This window comes from Mya arenaria, chromosome 14, assembly GCF_026914265.1.
Source record: "Mya arenaria isolate MELC-2E11 chromosome 14, ASM2691426v1".
NCBI lineage: Eukaryota > Metazoa > Mollusca > Bivalvia > Myida > Myidae > Mya > Mya arenaria.
The window spans coordinates 48,633,032-48,654,971 of NC_069135.1; the positions used below are offsets into that span (position 1 = coordinate 48,633,032).

Consider the following 21,940-nt stretch of genomic DNA (forward strand, 5'->3'; position numbering starts at 1 on the left):
ATATGACCTTTGTCACCTAGTTGTCCTGACCTTGTGTCATTCCATTGCTTGAGTAGGTTACGACACAAGAACTGTCAAAGTAACTGTCTAATGTCTAAAGTGCCATCCAGTTCAAAGACTGCAATAACTATTTCATACTAAGAAGTTTATGTCCCCCCCCCCCCAAGAAGCATATGCCCCCCCCCCCCATGATGGTTGACAACAAGTGTAGGCTGATGCAGTATGAGGTACGGACATGGGTCTTGCACGCAACACATCATCTTCATGGACCAAACAGGCAAACACAGTAATTTTAAGATATAAAGTTGCAGCCCGGACATGACCAGCTTTACTCTATTTATGTAGCAATTTATAGTGATAAAACTCTAATGTGATCTTGATCTTTTAGCTAGGTTCATGGGTCTTGCATGTGTCACATTGCCTTTATCTACCAAACACATATGCCAATTTATTTATAATCCCCCTGTGCATAACAAGGTAACAGCCAAGACATGACCAACTATACTATGTATGCAGCATTCTATGCAAACCTGTTAGTGTGAACTTGACCCTTGGGGAAGGGCCGTGGGTCTTGCATGTGAAACGTCATCTTCATTTACTGAACACATGTGCCAAATTATTTTAAAATCCCTCTCAAAGTTACAGTCTGGACATTGTAAACCAGACTGACTGATGCAAAGATGGATGGTGCCATTTAAATTTGCCCACCTTAGGGGGCCTAAAGTGTGGCCTTGAACATGATCCAAATAGGGCTATTCCATTTAAACATATTGTCCCCGGGGAGAAGGCACTTTTAAAAAATACCAGCCCCCCCCCCCCCCCGAAGCAAATTTACCCTTTAAGGGTCCTAATAAGCAAACAAGAGGCCCAAAAGGGCCTATGCTCTACTGGCATGGCTTTTGTGGTCATATCAATCCAGAGCATGTATGTATGGGTAAAAGGCAACAGACATATAGTTTATGTTTTGTGTTTGGGTTACCTAAAAACGTAGCACGTTCAACATCTGAGCCCAGAAAGTATTGTAAGCAGATTAGTTGCATGAACTATTTTAATATGTGCCAAGTAAAAGTCATCTGACAAAAAAAAAATGCTTTCAAAACTGTACTCATAGTAAAAAATTCTGTAGTTTTAAAAGTTAAAAAAAGTCAAGGGCATCCTAGGACAACAATGATCAATTTGAACAAACATTCACAATCAATTGTGCTGAGATGGATGCACGAACACACAAAAAGATTTTCAAACCTTTCCAGATTTATGTTTACCAAACCTGTGAAACCTGGGTGTGGCCAGTAATGACACCAGGTGCATAACTTAAACCAATTTTGTTAAGATGAATGCGCAAACTACAGAACTTAAAGCTAAAAAATGGCCTTTGGGCTTTCAACAAGAACAAGGCAGAGTAATTCACAAAATCAGCTGCAGAAGCAAAAAGCAAATTGTCTCTCAAAATCCTAGACTTGCAAATTGTCTCCCTTAACTCTAGACTTGAATTTACATGTACATGTAAACTTGGCTAAAAATAGAATTCGCTCATGCAGACCTGGCTAAAAATAGAAAGCATTTCTTTGAAACTTTCATGGCCCATAATCTAGGCATTCATGGGCGGATCTGGCTGGTTTTCGAAAGGAACCAAGCTCTAATCTATATCTAGATACTGTACAAGTTTCATCGAGATACAATCAAAACTGAAGACTGTATCGTGTTCACAACCAATTGTTTACACAATAGCATTTTTTTTTATGCAGACCTGGCTAAAAATAGAAAGCATTTCTTTGAAACTTTCATGGCCCATAATCTAGGCATGCATGGGCGGATCTGGCTGGTTTTCGAAAGGAACCCAGCTCTAATGGATATCTAGATACTGTACAAGTTTCATCAAGATACAATCAAAACTGAAGACTGTATCGTGTTCACAAGCAATTGTTTACAGACGCACGAACGCACGACCGCACGGATGCACATACTACGTACACATAACCATCGCATAAGCTCTTCTGGCCTTTGGCCAGTAGAGCTAAAAAAGACACCAACCCATATACTATTTAAATAATTGCCTTCCCCCACGGGTTATATTCTTTACTGGAATAGCCCATAGCTGGAATATGCATTCTGCATTTCCTCTAATGTAGAGAAGGTTATTTTAAAACCCCTAGAGTTGTGGGGATGACTAATCTGACCTTTGACCCTTAAGTTTGACCTTGACCATGAAATAAATGCATGTGGTTAAAACATGCACTCTGGACTTAATGTAATGAACATTTGAGACAAGCTATTTTAAAACTCTTCCTTCCGTGTTCAATATTAACATTTTCTGAATGAAACGGTGATTTAATTTCCTGATGCCTTGAAAGCTTATTTATTGTTTATTCCAAAGCAATTCCCACGGCGTAACAAGGGCAACAGGGAGAAAATTATGGCCGTTTTTCAACTGGATGTCAGGATAAAAAGAGATAATCAACACTGAGAAATATTTCAATGATTTACTTATTTGATCTTCTCAGAATGATGTGGTTCAAGCAAAAACAACGATAGAATCATGAAGTGATAACAACTGTACAAAACAGGCAACTGTCATTGAATGTAAAAAAATCATTTTCTATACAAATCAATCATTTGATTATCATTTGATTACGGTAAAACAAATACAATAAGTATCATCAAACTAAATTAGTATTTTAATTTAAAAATCACTGCAAGTCATTATGTCAAAAAATTATTCATAAATTTTATATTTTAAATGAACGCTGCGCAGCGAACGCCAACACTCATCTGTTGTGTTGTTTTTTTAAAATCTAAACAAGGGCATAACTCTACAATTATTTAAGCAACAGTTATTAGTCTTGCTGTATATAGCAAAGGTTTTACACAACGATGATGATGACAACCACACACAGGCTATTACAATACCTCAACTTGTTTTCTTCAGAAAAAAAGACGAGCAATTAAATATTCATTATATTCATGATCTTTAGTTTTTGAAGTACATGTTTTTGAAATACAATTTCTAGGATGGTATTATTATTGCAGCAGCTACATGTATTTCCCCTGATCTTCCATACATGCAAGGCCCAAGAAAGTAGAATTACTGAATAAGTCCTCTTCGTTGAAAAAAGGCCAGATACACTATTTCCCAAACACTGTAGCAATGCTGATACAGATAGGCAATTATTTCGAGAACGTTCAAAACACTGAATTACCCCTGAGGTGACCTTATGAAGGTTTTAAATTTATTGAAAGAAACCACAGCTCAAAAAAAGAAACATCAAGAGACCTTGTATAAACAATGAAGATATATTAGACATCGGTTGTGTAGTGCCAAACTATTGGAACAATGATCAAAGATGGAAGTTAACAAAACCCTGAAAGCCCACAACTAATTACATTTCTGATAGGTAGTGTTGAAATACTTCATAACTAAACTTGGTACAATTTGCCATGCATTATAGCGGATTTGTAAGGCTATGGGTTCTTTGGACCAAAATCGTATTTCAATAACCAAATTATAATTAGCGCCTCTAAAATCTTCAAACAATTATTAATTGAACACGTGCCAAAGTTCTGACAATTTAATGTGAACCCTTCCTTAAAAAAAGTTTTTAATCAGAAATAGCAAAATAAACATGCATGTGTTTAGATTATCAGAATTACTTAAAATATTAAAATATGACAAAAATTTACAAGAATATGTTTAAATGTGTTATCAATGTCAAAAATGTTGGTACCATTGTAACTTGTCCTGGACCACTAGGCAATCATAAACTTAAACATGGGGCCGATTGTTCAAAACTTTGATTTCACAACGTTGTTAAAGAAATTGTTGTTTTTTTAACCTTATTTAAAAGGTGAGCTATTTTATGAGGTGCTGATATTTTTTTAATAAAACGAGCACACCTGACACAGTTGTCTCAAAATGTGTAAGGAGTGCTGCATATCACAAACATGTCCATGAAACTTCCAGGGTAGTTAAGATTAGAAAGTTAACAATGATGACTTTAATCACGTTGCTAACTTGAACAAAGCTCTGAACAATTGGCCCTTGATCTCACAAGTTACAAAATGTTCATGCAGGCAGGAAAATGGACTTGATATAGCAGATATACTTAATGACTGTACATAAATGATAAAACAACAAAAATGATTGCAATAAAGAACACTTTGTCAGCAATGATTTCATAATAAGACATATGGATGTTTGCTTACAGCATTAACTATGGGAACTATGTACAAACATAAGGTCAGCACATTACATGCACCAACATTCAACAATGAGCTAAAATTCAGAAACAATTGTTAATGATTTACACCAGGAACAACGTGATATTCATAAAAAATAATAATACATGTATAACCAAATAAAACATTTCATCGACTCATACAGCATCAGAACAGTTATGACAATGAGGATAAAACACACACTCATCTGTTGTTATTTTAGTCAAAAAGGGGAATAACTCCATAATTATCAAAGCTACAGTTATGAGCCTTGCTATACATGTGCATATTGTTTCTGGCAACATGTATACCAAGTTTCATTTGAATATTTTGAACAGGTTTTAAATTATATCCAAAGCTTTTTCACGCCGACACCAAGGCAAGGCCTCGAATCTTTCCTTCAGAAAACAGACAAACTAAAAATTCATTTCACACTTCTATTTGATCTAAAGTTCTTAAACAGATAGCGAATAATGTCCTTACAAACATGACAGGCATCTGCTGTGTTATTACTCATGTGTGTAAAAATATGAACATTTTTAAAAAATAAAATTTGTTGCAAGCTAATACTGATCCTTGTTGGATGTACTAGTAATAAACTGGAAAAAACTGTTCACTGCTGTCAGGAGGTACGCTGTAAATAAATGGCGACCAATACAATGACATATAGCGTCCACTATGATGTTTTACAGAGAAATTAGCTGCATTTGGCTGAGGGGGAAGGGCTCAGGACCCCGTATCTGAGAAAATACACACCCTGGTGGTCAACAAGGCCATGTGCGTCTGTAAGGACATATGATACGGAGTGAGGATAAGAAGTACACGAACATCTACAAATTCTCATCAAATTTGCAAACATGATATTTCCTTGCAGATACAGAGTCTTTCAAAGTTAATCATAATGAAATAACAACAAGAACATGCACTGAATTAAAATAAGGAATTTGAGCAGAAAAGAACAAACAAGCATTAAAAACAAACAAAATGCATCAAAAACAATTTCATTGCACATATCTAACTTTCAAAAAACTTCTACAACAATGTCAAGTTCACTGAATACCTTGAAAATATCTGTTGACATTATGCAGAGATTTAAAGGAACTGTTCACCAGATTGGTACCAAAAAAAGTTTTTTTCTGTAACAAATCTCAGGACAATTATTTAATAAAATGTTTTACTCTTTGATATCATTATTGTAAAAAAATACCAAAATGTTAAAAAAAATCGAGTCCGAGACCGGGTTCGAACCGGTGTCACCAAAATTGTAGACCAGTGTTGTATCCACTGTGCTAAGAAGGCTTACCCTCAACAGTTAGAATATTTAAGCTATATTCCCTAACTTGGTAATATCACGTGATAACATCAACAGCCAATCATGCATAAGGAATGAATTCTACTAGGTTGACACACATAGTTATCTTTTTTAATGGAAAAAAATATTAATTGTAAACTATGTGGTACTTCAGTTATTAAGTATGTTATTAAGTTTCAATGCATTATACATACCGGTATCGATACCAAGTTCATGTCAGTTTTCGACAATTTTCTTTCTTCTTTTTTTTTTCTTTTATTCGCTATTTCATCATACGGAGTACAGCCCCTTTAAAAATTAACAAATTTACAAGTCCTTCTAATTAACCAATACTGATATTATTAGAATTATATTTTCAAATACCTCAAAGTTTTGCAATGGTTATTTTTTTGGGATGCGAGCATAGAGCACTTGTGAACTAAAGACTGGAGGACAAAACTATTGTTTCACTATTGTTTCAGTAATGGAATGGTTACCATTGTTCTTTTTAAACAATACACATCATTTGGTAAGACTGGTTCAGTTTTGTTCAATATATGTCATGGCATTCTTTAACCAGTCTCCATTTTCTATATTACATCATTATACAAACTGAAGCACAAGCTACAAATGTTAAATTATTAAAATAAATGAAACATATTTAGCACATATCTGTATTGTATGTAAGTTAAAAAGGTAAATATGACTGAACACTTTCTTGTCTTCCAAACACAAAGAAAAGCAGAGTAAAATGCTTGAAGATCATTAGGATAAAATGTCATATACAATGTCAACTCAAATACTTGGATAAGACTGAAGGCATCTGATGCACAAATTAACTTGACATTTCATCGAGCCATTCATAGTCATGTTAAATGTTCATGCCTAGCGACCCAACATGAATTAGGAAACATTTGAAAGGTAAGACATGATTACTAAAATAGGTAAAGGACTAAAATAATGTGTTAGATGAAGTCATTGCAAATTGTATTTTCATTCTTTATTTAAACAGAAATTGGATGTGAGCAGGCCTCTTCAGAAATCTTACTGAACTACAAAAGTAGTTGTTTTTTTATGTTATCCTTAGTATTATAATTTCTCTACACAGAAAATACTTTCAAATGATAAAAAAATAATATGGGGTCACAAGACATGAAAACTTCACATAATATAGTTCCAGATACCTTAAACAACAATTGAACATTGAAGAAACAATTTCTCAGCTGTTTAATGAATCAGTTGTTAAACCGGCTTGAGTAACGATCAGTTGTGGGTTAATCAAGAATGAATTTCCTGTTGTGAATGTCTGGTCCGCTTGTGAATTCAACATTGTGGCATCAGTGGAGATCGGGAAACTCAAATTGCTCGTCAAACCAGAGCTACCAAGCTGGGAATTGTATTCTGCAGTTTCCATTCGCAGAATGTACGGAATAATACTGTCTATTTGTACGTTGCCGATAAGCCCCGCAAAGAACAACTCCTCCATGATATTAGCTTGAAGAGCATGCAAGGGGGGTAATCGCAACAGAAGTTTGGACAGTCTGTCAGAGTCATCTGGTAATGATTCTTGCAAATACTGCTGGAACTCATTCTGAACCTTCTCTTGGATTTTCTCCACCTGTCCTGTATTGGGAAGTGATGGATTGTCTGCAAACAAAATTAAAATGTTGTTATTCAGTTAAATTTTATCAACAGATAGTTTCCGTTATAAATGTGTGGTGTTTTTCTGTACATATCGAATTTTACGAACTTAAATTTTGAACACACCAATGGAGTGTTTCCTTTTCAAATGCTGCATCATGATATTAGTCGAGCTGTCGTACTTTGGATAACTTAAGTCATCGAAATAGATTTTACTTGTTGCTTTTTGTATCAATCCGTCGCGGGCCCCGAAATGTTTCCACACTCTTGATGAAAGTTTTTTAGGAGCATCTTTCAATGAGGGAGACGCCATGTTACTAGGCTAGTAAAAATAAAACTCTATTATTGATTGAATGCCAGATTAACTATTAACCAATTGCACACTGTGTAACAAATGTCGACATGTTTAGAATGCGGATAAAACCATAAATTTTGGGGTTTCTGTATCGAATCGAAACGGCGATTTAATATCGGTTTTTCGATGCATCGAAGCAAATCGTTGCACCTCTAATAGATAGGCATACTCTTGGTTACCTGAAGAGCGTGCGTCTTCTGCATGTAGACCTGTAGTTCTAACTATGTAAAATAAACCAGGACAATATCTCACCTGGAGAGAACAGCAGGAGTGCCTTGAGATAAGCATACTCTTGGTTGTCCACCTGGAGAGCCTGCATCTTCTGGATGTAGCTCTGTAGCTTCAAAATGTGTTCTATCACACTTTTCACCTTGTCCCCAACCGCCTTGTCTGAAGAAGAAATGAATGTCTATTTATTATAGTTTTATTCCTATAGCCCTTCTGGCAGATTCTGTCTGTCGCTGTAGTACCTTACCTGGATAGTTCAGCTCCTAATTCGAAACAATGTAATTGTGATTCTAACTATCTGACAATTGATCATATTTGAAGCGATTTCAATCTACAATGCAGCCCAAACAATATCCAAAGAAGGCCTATAGTACAGTACACAATATAGACGTTTTTTTTTTTTTAAATGGCCTCTCATGCATCCACAGTTCCATGCCTTTGAAACAATCATTGTTCATATTAATATATCACAACAACACCCTCGACTGGTGCTTAATGCTCTCTGGATTTTTGACAATGACTGTTACACTAAATTCACCCAATGTTAATTCTTGCCTCAATACAGCATGAATATTAAGGGTTCTCATTTGAAACTAAAGAGTGAGTCTGAAAGGCAAATTTCAGAAATAGAATGAGTATGGCCTTCTTTGTTTTATATGAAGTTTTCAAAACGTATGAGACCCAAAGCAGAAGCGTGAGTCTAAGGACTCCATGGATTTTGTTTCCGGTACATCATGTAGTAATCAATATTGAGCTAGCTACTTTTTCTATTGTTTCAGAAAGGAAACAAGATATTATTTAAAATTAAATCTAAAACAAGTTATTACTATTATCCATCATAAGAAGTAAATTCTTTTGTGTCAAAAGAGGCTAATATGTTCTCTCGCCAAACAATTAATAACTTTCTCCTTCCAAAAGAATTAATACAACTTTTTTCCTCGACACCAGGGACCATGTTGGACCAAACAAAGAGTAAACATGGTCTCCGCATGTTGGGCAAACCAAATGTTAACATACCTGACTCCATGGAAGACTGTAGATGGTTGAGAATGGCCATCAGCATGGTGGAGAGCGACATGGTCTCGGCATGTTGGGCCAAACCAAGAGTGAACAGTCCGCTCCAACAACTCCGAACCAACAAAGTCTGCACGTCAGACCTGCAGTAGGATTGTACATTCATGTACTGTGTTAATACCATATTGGTTATATTTGTGTGTTTTTAACTTAAAATCAACGAGTCACACAAGGGGCTTAACTTAACAGTTATTAAAGTCTTGCATATACATCCGGGTGTTGTCTGTGTCAAAATGAGACCCAGTTTCATATTTAGAATTTTTAGTTGGTTTAAACAGAATATATTTTACAACGATTGTGAAGAAATTTATGATAACTTATACTAAGTCACTTTCGTTGGCATGATGTTGTGCGAGAATGTGGTGTTTTGTTGTGGGGAAACCGGAGCGCCCAGAGAAAACCCACTTGTCCGGCTTGGTGACCACAAACCAAACTCACATGTGCCCAGGCCAGGAATAGAGCCCGGGTTGCCTTGGTGTGAAGCAAGAGCGCTAACCACTACGCTAACCGGACAACCAAGGTTTTTAAGTTGTTGCCAAGGTTTAAGATCTACCGAATATTCCAATCCCACATGTCTGTATATACCTTGTATATTTTCTTTGAAAAACAGACAAGTAAAAACAAAGCGACATAATACCAGCATACTTACGAGAGCACATTAAAAGCTGCTATTGAGCGCGTCCAATGCATGGACAGAAAGAGAAGACGAGAGGCACTTTCACATATATAATGGACGTTTAGATACGCTGGCATGGGAGACGGGGTCGTCAACGAGAATACAAAGTTCTGTCGAGTCAGGATGGGCCCTAGAAAATAGTCAAGTTATAAAATGTAGTCTAATAATGTAATACCAGTATGTGTTCTATTAAAGATGCACTCTTACTCCGAAACAAGATGTACCACAATTAATACAATAGTTTTAATTTACCCAAAATAATTAATATATATCGATAACAATGGTTCTTATGAAGGATACTGTGTTTAATTTGAAAGAAAGGTGCAGAAAACATGGTATTTCTACCTTATGAGATGATAGTTTATCACTGTAAATCTTTTAGCACTCACCAATCATTTAATATTTGTGTGCTTTCAGCTATTAAATACAGGGTTACAATCTTGTTACCAGTAATTAGTATTTTCCATTAATGCATTATTTAGTATGTATTCAATGGTTTATCACTCAAATTTGATGTTTGTTAGACATGTGTATGTATTGATTTTAAGCTCATTTTTTTTCGGGAAAAAATATGCAGCTTGGTAATTTTATCTACTCTGTCTCCAAAATCAGTGCATAATGTAAAAGTAAAATTTTGTTAACTTCAACACTAAGTCCTGAAGTACATAGTTTGCTAAACTAATCTAGCACACCGGATAGGCATTACCAGTGAATTCAGCTGTGCTGGAAAACTCCATCAGGTACCTCCAATGCCAGATGAGTCACGTGCAGTGACGTTATACACTTTATGTAACCATAATTATGATATTTCAATGGATGAGGTCCATAAACATTAACATTACAAAAATAAACCTTGAAAACAAAACAAAACTAGAGATTGCTTTTTTGAAAAAGCGCTTGTCTCCCCTAATGTGTGGTCGTAGCTGAGAAAAAATAAATGATGGACATGAAATTTGTAACTTTGGACTGGAGACAAACCAACAGTGAAGTTTTGTTTATTCGATTATATTAAATAGTGAAGAGAAGAAAGTGTTGTTGATTAATCATGGAAAATGTAAACGAAGTTTGCATTGTATGAAGTTCCTGGGCGCAAGCGTTATTCAATTATTGATCGGAAACCATTTTTCAGCTCACAGTCATCGTGACCATGACCTTTTACCTACTGATCACAACATCAATAGGGATCATCTACATAACCAACTTGCATACCAAGTATTAAGTTCTTGGGTGCAAGTGTTCTTTAGTTACTGAGCGGTAACCATTTCTTCAACTCAAGGTCATGGCAACCTTGACCTTTGACCTACTGATCTCAAAATCAATAGGGGTCATCTACTAGTCATGACCGACTAGCGTACCAAGAATGAAGTTCCTGGGTACAAGCGTTCTTAAGTTATTGAGCAGAAACCATTTTTAAGCTTAAGGTCACCGCCAACGTATCATTTTTTACCTGAAGGTAACCTTGACCTTTGACCTTTTGATCTGAAAATCAATAGGGGTCATCTTCTAGTCATGAACAACTAGCTTACCAAGTATGAAGTTCCTGAAACCAAAGGATCTTTAGTTATTGAGCGGAAACTTTTTCTTCACTTCAAGGTCATGGCAACCTTGACCTTTGACCTAGTGATCTCAAAATCAATATGGGTCATCTTCTAGTCATGACCAACTAGCATACCAAGTATGAAATTCCTGGTTGCAAGCGTTCTCTAGTTATTGAGCGGAAACAGTTTCTTCACCTCAAGGTCACGGTGACCTTGACCATTGACCTACTGATCTCAAAATCAATAGGAGTCATCTACTAGTCATGAACAACTATGAAGTTCCTGGGTACAAGCTTTCTTTAGTTATTGAGCAGAAACCATTTTTAAGCTTAAGGTCACTGCCAACATAACATTTTTTACCTGAAGGTAACCTTGACCTTTGACCTTTTGATCTCAAAATCAATAGGAGTCATCTAATAGTCATGAACAACTAGCATACCAAGTATGAAGTTCCTGGACCCAAAGGATCTTTAGTTATTGAGTGGAAACCGTTTCTTCACCTCAAGGTCACGTTGACCCTGATCTTTGACCTAGTGACCCCAAATTCAATAGGGGTCATCTACTAGTCATGACCAACTAGCATACCAAGTATGAAGTTCCTGGGTCTAAGAGTTCTATAGTTATTGGGCGGAAACGAAGTGTGACGTACTGACTGACTGACTGACAGACTGATGGACTGACTGACGGACAGGGCAAAAACAATATGTCTCCCCATGAATGGGGGAGACATAAAGATATTACACGCAAATGATTTTTACATGGAAGGTCACCACGACCTTGACTATTGACCTTGTTACCCCCAAAACAATTGGGATCATCTAGACATCATGACCAACCTCACTTCAAAGTTTGGTGAACCTAGATCAAAGCATTCTCCTGATATTGCACGGAAATATTTTTTTACATTAGAGGTCACAGCGACGTTGACCTTTGACCTTGTGACCCCCCAAAATATAGGAGTTTTCTAAACCTCATGATCAACCTCCCTACCAAGTTTGGTGAACCTAGGTCAAACCATTCTCAAGATATTGAGCAGAAATGTTTTTTACATTGGGGGTCGCCGCGACCTTGACCTTTGACCTAGTGACCCCAAAAACAATAGGGATCTTCTACACCTCATGACCAACCTCCCTACCAAGTTTGGTGAACCTAGGTCAAACCGTTCTCAAGATTTTGAGCAGAAATGTTTTTTATATTGGGGGTCGCCGCGACCTTGACCTTTGACCTAGTGACCCCAAAAACAATAGGGATCCTCTACACCTCACGACCAACCTCCCTACCAAGTTTGGTGATCCTAGGTCATGCGGTTTTCCAGTTATCGATCGGAAACGAAGTGTGACGTACGGACGGACTGACGGACTACCGGACTGACGGACAGGGCAAAAACAATATGTCTCCCCCAGAGAGGGGGAGACATAATAACCCTAAAAGACATGAAACTGAATGAACTTCTTGACATATGCAGTGAATAAAAATTACTGCGCAGCATGACGTCAGTCAACATCATCGCACACGCTTTTTGGTGAAATGTACAAAAATGCGCTTTTCTATGTATTTTTCGCACAAAAAATGCAAATTAAGGTATGCTAGAAAAAATATCAATCATGTGTTCCAGTTCTGGATAGAATAATCCAACCCTCAGCCACGCTGCATAGCTGGTAACTTTGCAAGCCTCGTTACCTGGCAACGCAGGTGCCCTCGGGTCGGATTTTTCCATCCGGAATGGAAACACATGACAGATACTATTAATCCAAAGATTATAGACTTCTTTCTCTACCTTCTATTTCTATACATCCTTCATCTGCCATCTCAGCATAATCTGAACTGGACTGGTCCGTATTTAAACTAGCATCCTGAAATAAAGGTATCAAATTCAATCCGAGTTAAACTTCAATATTGATTGTTATTAGGAGCAAGAAACTTAATAATTATTCAAGGATTACTGCTGTCCCATGAATGTACAGGTTGCATAAACTTTGAACAATGTGATAATAAATATATTATTAAATCCATTTCAATTATTTTGTAAATTATTTTTTGAAATCTTTGTGATAAAGAATCTACAACCACAAATAACATGAAGAAGAAACAGCTGTGTTACAACTTACCTGGCTTGTATTGGACTGTGGTTGTATAGACGGCTGTGTTACAATTGGACTGTGGTTGTATAGACGGCTGTGTTACAACTTACCTGGCCCGTATTGGACTGTGGTTGTATACACAGCTGTGTTACAACTTACCTGGCCCGTATTGGACTGTGGTTGTATACACAGCTGTGTTACAACTTACCTGGCCCGTATTGGACTGTGGTTGTATAGACGGCTGTGTTACAACTTACCTGGCCCGTATTGCACTGTGGTTGTATACACAGCTGTGTTACAACTTACCTGGCCCGTATTGGACTGTGGTTGTATAGACGGCTGTGTTACAACTTACCTGGCCCGTATTGGACTGTGGTTGTATAGACGGCTGTGTTACAACTTACCTGGCCCGTATTGAACTGTGGTTGTATAGACGGCTGTGTTACAACTTACCTGGCCCGTATTGAACTGTGGTTGTATAGACGGCTGTGTTACAACTTACCTGGCCCGTATTGGACTGTGGTTGTATAGACAGCTGTGTTACAACTTACCTGGCCCGTATTGGACTGTGGTTGTATAGACGGCTATGTTACAACTTACCTGGCCCGTATTGGACTGTGGTTGTATAGACGGCTGTGTTACAACTTACCTGGCCCGTATTGGACTGTGGTTGTATAGACGGCTGTGTTACAACTTACCTGGCCCGTATTGGACTGTGGTTGTATAGACGGCTGTGTTACAACTTACCTGGCCCGTATTGGACTGTGGTTGTATACACAGCTGTGTTACAACTTACCTGGCTCGTATTGGACTGTGGTTGTTTAGACGGCTGTGTTACAACTTACCTGGCCCGTATTGGACTGTGGTTGTATAGACGGCTGTGTTACAACTTACCTGGCCCGTATTGGACTGTGGTTGTATAGACGGCTGTGTTACAACTTACCTGGCCCGTATTGAACTGTGGTTGTATAGACGGCTGTGTTACAACTTACCTGGCCCGTATTGAACTGTGGTTGTATAGACGGCTGTGTTACAACTTACCTGGCCCGTATTGGACTGTGGTTGTATAGACGGCTGTGTTACAACTTACCTGGCCCGTATTGCACTGTGGTTGTATACACAGCTGTGTTACAACTTACCTGGCCCGTATTGCACTGTGGTTGTATACACAGCTGTGTTACAACTTACCTGGCCCGTATTGGACTGTGGTTGTATAGACGGCTGTGTTACAACTTACCTGGCCCGTATTGGACTGTGGTTGTATAGACGGCTGTGTTACAACTTACCTGGCCCGTATTGAACTGTGGTTGTATAGACGGCTGTGTTACAACTTACCTGGCCCGTATTGAACTGTGGTTGTATAGACGGCTGTGTTACAACTTACCTGGCCCGTATTGGACTGTGGTTGTATAGACGGCTGTGTTACAACTTACCTGGCCCGTATTGGACTGTGGTTGTATAGACGGCTATGTTACAACTTACCTGGCCCGTATTGGACTGTGGTTGTATAGACGGCTGTGTTACAACTTACCTGGCCCGTATTGGACTGTGGTTGTATAGACGGCTGTGTTACAACTTACCTGGCCCGTATTGCACTGTGGTTGTATACACAGCTGTGTTACAGCTTACCTGGCTCGTATTGCACTGTGGTTGTATAGACGGCTGTGTTACAACTTACCTGGCCCGTATTGCACTGTGGTTGTATACACAGCTGTGTTACAACTTACCTGGCCCGTATTGCACTGTGGTTGTATACACAGCTGTGTTACAACTTACCTGGCTCGTATTGGACTGTGGTTGTATAGACGGCTGTATTACAACTTACCTGGCCCGTATTGGACTGTGGTTGTATAGACGGCTGTGTTACAACTTACCTGGCCCGTATTGGACTGTGGTTGTATAGACGGCTGTGTTACAACTTACCTGGCTCGTATTGGACTGTGGTTGTATAGACGGCTGTGTTACAACTTACCTGGCCCGTATTGGACTGTGGTTGTATAGACGGCTGTGTTACAACTTACCTGGCCCGTATTGGACTGTGGTTGTATAGACGGCTGTGTTACAACTTACCTGGCTCGTATTGGACTGTGGTTGTATAGCTTTCGCCAGTGTATCAAACGCTTTCGCGACTGACTGGTTGACATCCGTAGGGTCACCGTTGGAAACTGGCTGGTCCCCTTCAGTCTTACCACCCATCAATGCCAGGGTTGTTACAACATTTGCTAATGTACTCAGATCTGAAAATAATAATCTTTACTTAGTCCGTCATATGTTATTCTCTTGACCAGAACATTTGCAACATAATTTTTAAATGCACAAATGTGTACCATTTCAACCGATCATCTTACTAGTCAGCTTGGCTGTTTTAGTTAAATGCAATATTCTTTCCACATTTTCTGACGCAATTATTTAAACAGGAACAATTTTCCAGGTTTCTCTTCATTTAGCTTATCCTTTTCCTGCTAAATAAGAACAAAGTGGTTTGAGGATAGGCGAGTGATTAGGGGCCTTAGGTACTCTTGGGGAAAAAAATAATCATATTTTATATACCCAGTGAGATAAATCAGAACTAGAAATGCATAACCATTGACAAAAAAAATTTGATTTAAGTCCCAATTTTAAAACTGTAACTGTTGAAAATGATAAAACTTCAATTATCACAAGAACTGCCAGTCACTAAGTAAACAGTGGAACTGTCAACCACAATGTAAACAGCCACAATGTAAACATTGTAACTGCCAGCCACTAAGAATACAGTGGAACTGCCAGCCACTAAGTAAGCAGTGGAACTGCCACCCACTAAGTAAGCAGTGGAACTGCCACCCACTAAGTAAGCAGTGGAACTGCCAGCCACTAAGTAAGCAGTGGAACTGCCACCCACTAAGTAAACAGTGGAACTGCCAGCCACTAAGTAAACAGTGGAACTGCCACCCACTAAGTAAACAGTGGAACTGCCAGCCACTAAGTAAGCAGTGGAACTGCCACCCACTAAGTAAACAGTGGAACTGCCACCCACTAAGTAAACAGTGGAACTGCCAGCCACTAAGTAAACAGTGGAACTGCCAGCCACTAAGTAAGCAGTGGAACTGCCAGCCACTAAGTTCACAGTGGAACTGCCAGCCACTAAGTAAGCAGTGGAACTGCCACCCACTAAGTAAACAGTGGAACTGCCACCCACTAAGTTCACAGTGGAACTGCCACCCACTAAGAATACAGTGGAACTGCCACCCACTAAGTAAGCAGTGGAACTGCCACCCACTAAGTAAGCAGTGGAACTGCCACCCACTAAGTAAACAGTGGAACTGCCAGCCACTAAGTAAACAGTGGAACTGCCACCCACTAAGTAAACAGTGGAACTGCCAGCCACTAAGTAAACAGTGGAACTGCCACCCACTAAGTAAGCAGTGGAACTGCCACCCACTAAGTAAACAGTGGAACTGCCACCCACTAAGTAAGCAGTGGAATTGCCAGCCACTAAGTTCACAGTGGAACTGCCACCCACTAAGAATACAGTGGAACTGCCAGCCACTAAGTAAACAGTGGAACTGCCACCCACTAAGTAAACAGTGGAACTGCCAGCCACTAAGTAAACAGTGGAACTGCCAGCCACTAAGTAAACAGTGGAACTGCCAGCCACTAAGTAAACAGTGGAACTGCCACCCACTAAGTAAACAGTGGAACTGCCAGCCACTAAGTAAACAGTGGAACTGCCACCCACTAAGTTCACAGTGGAACTGCCACCCACTAAGAATACAGTGGAACTGCCAGCCACTAAGTTCACAGTGGAACTGCCACCCACTAAGTAAGCAGTGGAACTGCCACCCACTAAGTAAACAGTGGAACTGCCAGCCACTAAGTAAGCAGTGGAACTGCCAGCCACTAAGTAAGCAGTGGAACTGCCAGCCACTAAGTAAACAGTGGAACTGCCAGCCACTAAGTTCACAGTGGAACTGCCAGCCACTAAGTAAACAGTGGAACTGCCAGCCACTAAGAATACAGTGGAACTGCCAGCCACTAAGAATACAGTGGAACTGCCAGCCACTAAGTAAGCAGTGGAACTGCCACCCACTAAGTAAACAGTGGAACTGCCAGCCACTAAGTAAACAGTGGAACTGCCAGCCACTAAGTAAACAGTGGAACTGCCAGCCACTAAGTAAACAGTGGAACTGCCAGCCACTAAGTTCACAGTGGAACTGCCAGCCACTAAGTAAACAGTGGAACTGCCAGCCACTAAGTAAACAGTGGAACTGCCAGCCACTAAGTTCACAGTGGAACTGCCAGCCACTAAGTAAACAGTGGAACTGCCAGCCACTAAGTTCACAGTGGAACTGCCAGCCACTAAGTAAACAGTGGAACTGCCAGCCACTAAGTAAACAGTGGAACTGCCAGCCACTAAGTAAACAGTGGAACTGCCAGCCACTAAGTAAACAGTGGAACTGCCACCCACTAAGAATACAGTGGAACTGCCAGCCACTAAGTTCACAGTGGAACTGCCAGCCACTAAGTAAACAGTGGAACTGCCAGCCACTAAGTTCACAGTGGAACTGCCAGCCACTAAGTAAACAGTGGAACTGCCAGCCACTAAGTAAACAGTGGAACTGCCACCCACTAAGTAAGCAGTGGAACTGCCAGCCACTAAGTAAGCAGTGGAACTGCCACCCACTAAGTAAGCAGTGGAACTGCCAGCCACTAAGTAAACAGTGGAACTGCAAGCCACTAAGTAAACAGTGGAACTGCCACCCACTAAGTAAGCAGTGGAACTGCCACCCACTAAGTAAGCAGTGGAACTGCCACCCACTAAGTAAGCAGTGGAACTGCTACCCACTAAGTAAGCAGTGGAACTGCCGGCCACTAAGTAAGCAGTGGAACTGCCAGCCACTAAGTAAACAGTGGAACTGCCAGCCACTAAGTAAACAGTGGAACTGCCACCCACTAAGTAAACAGTGGAACTGCCAGCCACTAAGTAAACAGTGGAACTGCCAGCCACTAAGTAAACAGTGAAACTGCCAGCCACTAAGTAAACAGTGGAACTGCCAGCCACTAAGTAAGCAGTGGAACTGCCAGCCACTAAGTATACAGTGGAACTGCCACCCACTAAGTTCACAGTGGAACTGCCAGCCACTAAGTAAACAGTGGAACTGCCACCCACTAAGTAAACAGTGGAACTGCCAGCCACTAAGTAAGCAGTGGAACTGCCACCCACTAAGTAAGCAGTGGAACTGCCGGCCACTAAGTTCACAGTGGAACTGCCAGCCACTAAGTTCACAGTGGAACTGCCAGCCACTAAGTAAGCAGTGGAACTGCCACCCACTAAGTAAACAGTGGAACTGCCAGCCACTAAGTAAACAAGCAAACAGTGGAACTGCCAGCCACTAAGTAAACAGTGGAACTGCCACCCACTAAGTAAACAGTGGAACTGCCAGCCACTAAGTTCACAGTGGAACTGCCAGCCACTAAGTTCACAGTGGAACTGCCAGCCACTAAGTAAACAGTAGAACTGCCAGCCACTAAGTAAACAGTGGAACTGCCAGCCACTAAGTAAACAGTGGAACTGCCAGCCACTAAGTAAACAGTGGAACTGCCAGCCACTAAGTAAGCAGTGGAACTGCCAGCCACTAAGTAAGCAGTGGAACTGCCACCCACTTAGTAAACAGTGGAACTGCCAGCCACTAAGTAAACAGTGGAACTGCCAGCCACTAAGTAAACAGTGGAACTGCCACCCACTAAGTAAACAGTGGAACTGCCAGCCACTAAGAATACAGTGGAACTGCCACCCACTAAGTAAACAGTGGAACTGCCAGCCACTAAGTAAACAGTGGAACTGCCACCCACTAAGTAAACAGTGGAACTGCCAGCCACTAAGTAAACAGTGGAACTGCCACTCACTAAGTAAACAGTGGAACTGCCACCCACTAAGTAAACAGTGGAACTGCCACCCACTAAGTAAACAGTGGAACTGCCACCCACTAAGTAAACAGTGGAACTGCCACCCACTAAGTAAGCAGTGGAACTGCCAGCCACTAAGTAAACAGTGGAACTGCCACCCACTAAGTAAACAGTGGAACTGCCACCCACTAAGTAAACAGTGGAACTGCCACCCACTAAGTAAACAGTGGAACTGCCACCCACTAAGTAAACAGTGGAACTGCCACCCACTAAGTAAACAGTGGAACTGCCAGCCACTAAGTAAACAGTGGAACTGCCAGCCACTAAGTAAACAAGCAAACAGTGGAACTACCAGCCACTAAGTAAACAGATGAACTGCCAGCCACTAAGTTCACAGTGGAACTGCCAGCTGTTGTAATGAAATGGACATAAATAATATTTTGTTAAGTTTTTGTTCCCAACAAATTTCTTTTATAAGGATAAATGTACCAGCATGAAGAATAATTTTTTATTGCATCTGTAAGCCAACTATCTAGATGATCTTTTGCAAACAAGTTATAATTTTGCGCTTCAATTAGTCATTTGGTTACAATCTCCATTAGACAGGGTTTCACACATTACAGGGCTTTTTCTGCCCATTTTGGGAAAGAGACTCAGACATTTTGGGAAAACTTGCCTCGCAAAATAGGCAGAAATTGGGAAATTTTACAGATAAAAGAACATGCTTTCCAGTCTCCTGCGAATGAGGAAATTATTAAATATTACTTCCTTTTCCCCTTCAAATGAACTGAAAAGGCTGAAATATCAAGTCCGATAAATCATGACAGATAATATTTCATACTGATCTCTGAATGTGATGAAAATCAACGATTTCTGAATTCTATTAGCCCCAAAACTTTACATCACATAATTGATAATGATGTTGAAACAAGAGTGACACTCACAAAATACGCCCATCAATAATTTCTTGGATTCTAAGACAACTTACTGTCACATTGGCCCTTTGAGAAGCAAGCTTTTCAAGAAGCAAATGATTTGGCACAATATGGCATTAACAGTAGAAAAAAATTATTTTAATTCGAGGGTTTCGAGTCAAAAGGTGCTAAAATGTCTATAATTTTCATAAGCACTTAGAACCTTTGGGGACCAAGCCCTTGATATTTACTGAGGGTTTCATGCAAAATTGTATTTACCAAGTACTTCTGTATTTCAGGGAACTATGGCACATTCTTCAGTTATCTATAGCAATTGTTCTGTCAAACTATGGTGTATACTTCAGCAAATATTCAGTCACACTGTGGTCTCAGGAAATATTCTTCATACCACTGCATCAAACCTAAAGTCTTGTTTTATTTTATACAACATTATTTACACTGTTCCTTTTATATAGGTCTCCAAGAGATGATTCATCCTTAATCGTACCCAAGAGACAATCAGTGTGTACTTGGCAAAGCATTTATACCGGCAAACATTCTTGGTAAAGATTTTATAGCTACAAACATTTTCAGCAAGTTTGGTGAAGGTCAGATGAGAATTGTTCAAGTTAGAGAGTAGACAAAGCTTAAATGGCAAGGGCAGTAATCCTGAAGTGCTTCGGGGCATTTGGCTGATTATCATACTTGACCGATTTATTTTACCAACAAATATTTTCAGCAAGTTTGGTGAAGATCAGATGATAACTGTTCAAATTAGACAGTGGACAAAGCAAAAATGGCAAATTTTGACCAATTCAAGGGCCATAATCCTGAAGAGCCTGCTGGTTATAGAACTTTGCCAAGAATATATACCAACAAACATTTATAGTAGCAGGTTTGGTGAAATTCGGATAAAAACTGTTCAAGTTTGAGAGTAGACAAAGCTAAAATGGCCAATTTTGATAAATTCAGGGGGCCATAACTCTGGAGTGCCTAAAGCGATTAGGCTGGTTATCGAACTTGACCTAGGTATTTCACCAACAAACACTTTCATGACGTTTGGTGGAAATTGGATGAGAAATGTTCAAGTTAGAGAGCGGACAAAGCTAAAATGGCCAATTTTGACAAATTCAGGGGGCCATAACTCTGGAGTGCCTAAAGCGATTTGGCTGGTTATTGAACTTGACCGAGATATTTCACCAACAAACACTTTCATGACGTTTGGTGGAAATTGGATGAGAAATGATCAAGTTAGAGAGCGGACAAAGCTAAAATGGCCAATTTTGACAAATTCAGGGGCCCATAACTCTGGAGTGCCTAAAGCGATTTGGCTGGTTATCGAACTTGACCTAGATATTTCACCAACAAACACTTTCATGAAGTTTGGTGGAAATTGGATGAGAAATGTTCAAGTTAGAGAGCGGACAACATTGTGGAGCCGCCCGCCCGCCCGCCATGGGTGTTCCCATAATACGGCCATCGTGAGATGGGCGTATAAAAATCGTTAATAAACAAAATGGGATTATATTTAAGAAGATTGGGAAATATATCTTATATTTTGCATTGGGAATGGGTTCGATAGTCAGACCCGTTGGAACTATAGAAAAAGCCCTGCATACTACCTCTTTAGTTGACTTAGGATTAAATGAAATTGTATGTTTTGTCAATGTTTATGCTTTTCTAGTTCCGATTTATGTGTCCAAGTATTTAAAGTATGATTTTATGTTTTTCCAAGAGTACCATTACGGCCCTATATCACTCGCCTATCCTCAAACCACTATGACTTAAAACTTGTTTTATCTTCACTTTTTACCTTAAATAATGAGTCCTTAAATCATAAACAAGACAATATCCCACCTGTATTTGATGTAGTTGTTGTGCCGAGAACCAATGGGCCCTGGTCTGTGGGAACCAGCCGCTCCTGGAGGCTGGCCAATAAGTTGGCTGTAGACTGGCTCCCGGCATCACCACCCTAAAATAAGATTTGTTTTATCATCTACCATGGACTCAGAATAAATCATCAAATGCAGAACTGGTTGCCAAC

The 21,940-nt window shown here is 39.7% G+C and overlaps 1 protein-coding gene across 3 annotated transcripts in view; it reads right to left on the minus strand.

Moving 5' to 3' along the window:
* Window positions 1-2,466: 2,466 nt before the first annotated feature.
* The window catches only part of LOC128217843 (orphan steroid hormone receptor 2-like), a 51,265-nt gene continuing 31,791 nt past the window's right edge, over window positions 2,467-21,940 (minus strand). For all 3 annotated transcript variants that reach the window (XM_052925253.1, XM_052925252.1, XM_052925251.1), the window contains exons 9-15: window positions 21,754-21,868; window positions 15,167-15,333; window positions 12,793-12,868; window positions 9,451-9,607; window positions 8,745-8,884; window positions 7,752-7,889; window positions 2,467-7,150 (exon numbers count right to left, since the gene is read on the minus strand). In XM_052925253.1, coding sequence (XP_052781213.1) covers window positions 6,723-7,150; window positions 7,752-7,889; window positions 8,745-8,884; window positions 9,451-9,607; window positions 12,793-12,868; window positions 15,167-15,333; window positions 21,754-21,868 — 1,221 coding nt within the window. In that variant the 3' untranslated portion in view covers window positions 2,467-6,722. The remainder of the gene's footprint in view (window positions 7,151-7,751; window positions 7,890-8,744; window positions 8,885-9,450; window positions 9,608-12,792; window positions 12,869-15,166; window positions 15,334-21,753; window positions 21,869-21,940) is intronic.